A 5,484-nucleotide genomic window follows, 5' to 3' on the forward strand; every position below is an offset into this window, starting at 1 on the left:
CAGGTGACTCCCAGACAGTTGTTCCCCCTGGACAGAAGCTCTGGCTTTCAAGAAGAAAGCGTCGCGTCGTTTGGACAGCATTTTGGGGTTGTCTGCAAGCCAAGTCCTCCTAACTGCCTCCTTGTCACCTCCCGTAGGGCTACCTGATCACAAACAGGGAGATCGTCTCTGAGGATATCGAAGACTTCGAGTTTACTCCAAAGCCAGAGTATGAGGGTCCTTTTTGTGTCTTTAATGAACCAGATGAAGTAAGTAATTCTGCCTGGCAGACTTTTTACCTGCCTGGGGCTCTTGTTGGCCCAAGAGAGCTCATGGCTTGGTAGGCTGCCTCGCTGGGGAGCGTGGTGGGTCCGGCAGGGCTGGTCATGCTTTCATTGCTTGGTAATAAGGGCAAGAGAGGTCAGGTTAGGGCTAGGTGGGGAGGAGAGGAAAAGGGTGGAGTAAACTGTACGGTATCCAGCACCTCTCCATGGAGGAGCTGAAGTTACTTTATGTATTTATCTTTTCTACTCTTCTGTTTCATCCTAGGCTCATTTAATCCAGAGGTGGTTTGAACATGTCCAGGAGACCAAGCCCACCATCATTGTCACGTACAACGGAGACTTCTTTGACTGGTGAGATCAGGAGTGAAAACTAAGCTGGCAAGGTGTCACCTGAGCTGTGGGGCAGGGTCAGGTACCAGCCTCGACATCCTCCCATGGCTCACAGAGTGGTGAGAGCGTGTGATTCATGCCGACTGTCTGGCCACTCTGAGCACCTCGCCAAATCCTGCATCACGGGCTTGGAAGTGTGAGCTTCTGTGGAGCCCCATCCGCCTGGCTGAGCTGCTTTGAACCTTTGTCAGTGTGGAAATGTTGGTGTATGGATGAGCCCAGCCTTGGTAGAGCGGGGAGAGGGGCAAAAGACCTGGAGGATGTCGGGGAGAGGGGTGCAGACAAGCCTTTGGGGAGCAAGGGGAGGGGGACCATGGGCCTCCCCCTCCTGGTGCAGGATGTCAGCGAGCGGCTTTGCCTCTTGGGTCATGCTGCAATCCTGTCCTGCGGGAAGTTTTCCTTGTGCGCAGATATCACAGATGAATCACAAGAAAAATTCTTTAGGTAGTTTGTAACACAGAAGTTGTGAAACTGTTGCTGGAGATAAAGAGAAGGGGCTGTTCTGTTCCTTCTCTTCACGTTGCCTCTTTTCCCAGGCCCTTTGTGGAAGCAAGAGCAGCGGCTCATGGAATTAATATGTATCAGGAAATTGGGTTTCAGAAGGACAGCCAGGGAGAGTACAAATCATCCCAGTGCATCCACATGGACTGTTTAAGGTACTGAATGCTACCTTTTTGTCATCTTTATCTCTTGACTTTATATTCAATAGCTACAGTTGTATTTGATCACTGTCCTCCTCCTCTCTGTTGGAAGCTCTCGTGTGTCGCACCTCCCTAGGCGTGATGGTCCGTTTCTGTGACTGTGCTGCTTCCCCTCGGCCCTCTGCGTACCGCAGCAGCTGCCGAGCGTCGGGGCCTGCAAGCCCTGCCTCTCCCTGCAGCCGCTGGTGGCTGTCCTCTGGTGTCCGAGGGGACAGTGGCTGGCTGGCCTTGCAGTCCTGCTGGGGTCTCCTCCAGTGCTTCAATATTTATCTTAGAGCCACTGAGGGAGTTGGAAGGTGGTAGTTCTGAGCAGTGGTGATGGGATGGGTAGGGGGGTTTGTCCTGGTTGGGATTTAAGTGCATTGGTAGGGACGCAGGATATCTGAAGATGGGCGACCTCTTACTCCACCGCACTGGATGCTCGGCTCTTGGCTGTCCTCAGTGAGAGATCCCCTTTGTGACAGAGGTCCTGTTTGCAAGCTTGAGCCCCTTTTTGAAGGGCAGGGCTCATTCCTCTGCACAAACTGGTACTTGCATGATTCTGTCCAGGTGGGTGAAGAGAGACAGTTACCTCCCAGTGGGAAGTCACAACCTGAAAGCAGCAACTAAAGCAAAACTGGGTTATGATCCAGTGGAGCTGGACCCTGAAGAGATGTGCCGGATGGCTACGGAGCAGCCGCAGGTATTCCCTCTCTGTGCTGTATCTCTGAGCAGCTGGAAGACAAGCCCAGAGCAGCTGCAATGTGATTGAATCTTCAAGTGTTACCAAATGTTTTTTGCTTAGTGCAGTGAGTTTTGAGAAGTTAACTCAATCTGACTCACGGAAATTGCTGATGCCTTAGAAGCACTTGAGCTTGTGGGGAGAAAGAACAGCATTTCTTTGAAGTGGTTCTAACACTGGCACTGTGTATTTTCTCTATTTACATCAATGCAAGGGGGCAAGTGCCACCCAAATCAGAAATACCACAAAGGGCCATAACTTGCTGGAGGGACAATAAATAGCACAGATGTCGCGGGCAGGGGATTTCTGATGAAGCCCTGGAGCAGCCTCCTGATGCCAGACAGGGCAGCAGCTCTGCCATGGCTCATCCTCCCCATGTCTTATCCAAAGCTGATGTATCGCTGTGTAATTAGAGCTAGAGCAGGATGTCCTTGGACGCGAACAGATTATTCTTTACAACCTAGAATGTGGAGAAAGACACCTTTTCCATTCTTCCTGCTGGTACGCACATGTCCAGCAGGAAGCAGTGAAGGATTATTGTTGTTGAGCTGCTCTATCACATGTGATCGTGATTAATTTGCCTCTCGCCCTTCCCCGACAGACCCTGGCCACCTATTCAGTGTCTGACGCAGTTGCTACCTATTACATGTATATGAAGTATGTGCATCCTTTCATTTTCGCCTTGTGCACCATCATTCCCATGGAGCCTGATGAGGTGGGTGAACTCCTGAAATGATGATTTTCTTTGTTGGGCAAAGAGCCACATCTCCCACACTGCAGGGATGCTCTGGCCACGGACCTGGTTCCCACTGCCCGGGCACGTTCCCGTCTGTGTCAGGGAGGGAGAGAGGGTGGATTGGGATGCTTCTCCTTTCTCTCGGCAGCCTGGTGGTGTTTTGAGAGAGGTGCTTAAGAACAAGAGACCTGAGGGCTGGCAGTACAGAGCCAGAGCAAGAAAGTATGGCTGATGCTCTATGCTCAGCCAAGTTTACTTGCAGTTGCGGTCATGCAAAGCTGGGTCTCCTGATGGCTGTTGTCAGCTGTAGGGAGGATGGTTAGGAAGCTGTCTGTGCTAAGCATGTAGAAAATGTCCCTCTGTCCTCACCTTGTTTAGCTTACAAAGGTGCTGGACAGTGCAGTAGTGCCAGGAGATGGTGGCAGCAGAGGTCTGGAGGTCTTTGTACTGTCCATAGCCTGCTCCCCTCCTGGCCAACACGAACGAGTCGGTGTTGGTTTCTCACTTGCTCCCATCATCCTTGCCATGGGCTGCAGCACTGCCCGCTGCCTGGTCACACGTGTCACCAGTGCGGTCCCACTGGTACTAGTACAAGACTTCTTGCTGAATGGCAGGATGGTTTGGATTGGAAGGGACCTTCAAAGGTCACCTAGTTCCAACCCCCCTGCCATGGGCAGGGACACCTCCCACTAGCCCAGGTTGCCCAAAGCCTCATCCAGCCTGGCCTTGAACCCCTCCAGGGATGGGGCATCCACAGCTTCCCTGGGCGGCCTGGGCCACTGCCTCACCACCCTCATAATGAAGGATTTCTTCCTTATATCTTATCTAAATCTACTCTTTTTTTAGTTTAAAAGCAGCTTTGATGCCTCTCCTGCAGGTGTTAAGGAAAGGATCTGGGACACTGTGCGAGGCACTGCTGATGGTTCAGGCCTATCACGCCAACATCATCTTCCCCAACAAGCAGGAGCAGGAATTCAACAAACTTACAGAAGATGGCCATGTGCTGGACTCGGAGACATACGTGGGAGGCCATGTGGAAGCGCTGGAATCTGGGGTCTTCCGCAGTGACATCCCCTGCCGCTTCAAAATGGTAAGAGACGCAGCCAACCCCTGTCCTTGCAGAGGATCGTGGTGGTGAGGAACAACCCTGAGCGGGTGTTAACATCTCCTGTGTGTCCCTACTGGGCTGGGACAGTGTCTGTCACACTTCAGGGGACCCTGAACACCTGCAGCTGCATGGAGCTGGGCTGGGCAAGGATGGGAGCAATCCATCTGGGCTTCACTGGGAGAGCACGTGTCATGTGTCACATACTGGAAGCAAGGCAGATCTTGTTGACAGCAAGGGAGAGCAGTGAAGTGGGCATTTGGGGTTGGTTTTGAGCCAGTGGTTCTTGGAAGATATACCTCTGTCCCCTTGGGGTTCTGGCCTCCCTCTGTCGTTCTCCCACCCAAACTAAACTCCTTCTGAACCCTTCTTGGGCATCTTTCACCTGTTTCTGGTTCTCGCTGCTATCTCCATCACCTCCCCCTTGCCCTGCTTCATGCTTGTGTTGTGCTCATGGACTCTTAAGTTTTCACAGGCAGCTTCACTCTCTGCTGTCCAATGCACCACACTCAGTGTGGGACATTTTTGTGGATATCATCTAGTGAATGATCATGGGGGAGCATGCACTGGGTGTATAAAAGAGTCTGGACTAAGTCTGAATCTTTGGACCCTTGCACCAGCCAGCACGTGGTGCTGCACTACCAAACACAAATCCAGACGCCTGCTAGTTATTTGCCTTTGTCTCTTCCCTTCTTTGCATTTTTTTTTTCCTGGCCTGGTATCAGTAGTGTAGACCCTGCTCATGCATTCATATGCTGCCCTCTGCTGCGGAGCCAGGCTTAGAGCTCCGGCAGCAGGGCAGGAACTGCCAGGCTGCAGCTGGGAAAGGCTGCTCCCGGTCTCAGTGCCATCCCTATGCCCCTGCAGAATCCAGCTACTTTTGACTTCCTGGTGCAGCACGTGGAGAAGACACTGCGGCACGCCATCGAGGAGGAGGAGGGTTTGCCCTTGGATCAAGTCACCAACTTCCAGGAGGTACGTCACCCACAGCACAGCTAGGCTTGCAGGGAAGGCTTAGCTGCCAGGCTGGGTCTGCAGCTTTAAAGTGCCTGTTCACATTCATTTTATGCTCTATGGAGAGAGATCAAGAAGCCCGTTGTTGTGGTTTTAACACAGTGGCAACCGAAAACCATGCAGCCGCTCGCTCACCCTCCCCCGTCCCTAGGGAATAGGGGAGAGAATTGAAGGGGTAAAGAGCAAGGAGACTTGTGGGTTGAGATAAGAACAATTTAGAAACTGAAATACAATAAAATTGAAAAGAATAATTATAATAATAGTAATAATATACAAATGAGTGATAACACAGTGAAACTGCTCACCACCCGATGACCAAGGCCCAGCTCATTCCCAGCTAACGATCCAGGAGCAGGGAGAGTCCCAAAACCACAATCCTGGAAGAAAGAGCGAGCTGACCAAGAAAGCAAGAGTGAACTTCCTGCCACCCTCGTCTATATACTGGGCATCATGTGGGATGATATGGAATAGACCATTGGCCAGTTTGGGCCTCAATCCTAAACCTAAGCTCAAATCTTAAACCAGTGTTTGTGGGTCTGTAGCTCTGTCTGGGC

General features: G+C 51.7%; 1 protein-coding gene across 1 annotated transcript; it reads left to right on the top strand.

Moving 5' to 3' along the window:
• Positions 1-137: 137 nt before the first annotated feature.
• On the top strand, positions 138-4,891 carry LOC104464152 (DNA polymerase epsilon catalytic subunit A-like; the record flags this gene model as incomplete). Its single annotated transcript, XM_010076789.1, has 7 exons — positions 138-248; positions 529-614; positions 1,190-1,309; positions 1,904-2,036; positions 2,677-2,790; positions 3,689-3,901; positions 4,784-4,891. Coding segments are annotated over 7 exons (885 nt in total), but the record flags the coding sequence as incomplete, so codon positions are not given.
• Between the last annotated feature and the right edge of the window lie 593 nt (positions 4,892-5,484).

Source organism: Pterocles gutturalis, unplaced genomic scaffold (assembly GCF_000699245.1).
Source record: "Pterocles gutturalis isolate BGI_N339 unplaced genomic scaffold, ASM69924v1 scaffold3818, whole genome shotgun sequence".
Taxonomy (NCBI): Eukaryota; Metazoa; Chordata; class Aves; order Pterocliformes; family Pteroclidae; genus Pterocles; species Pterocles gutturalis.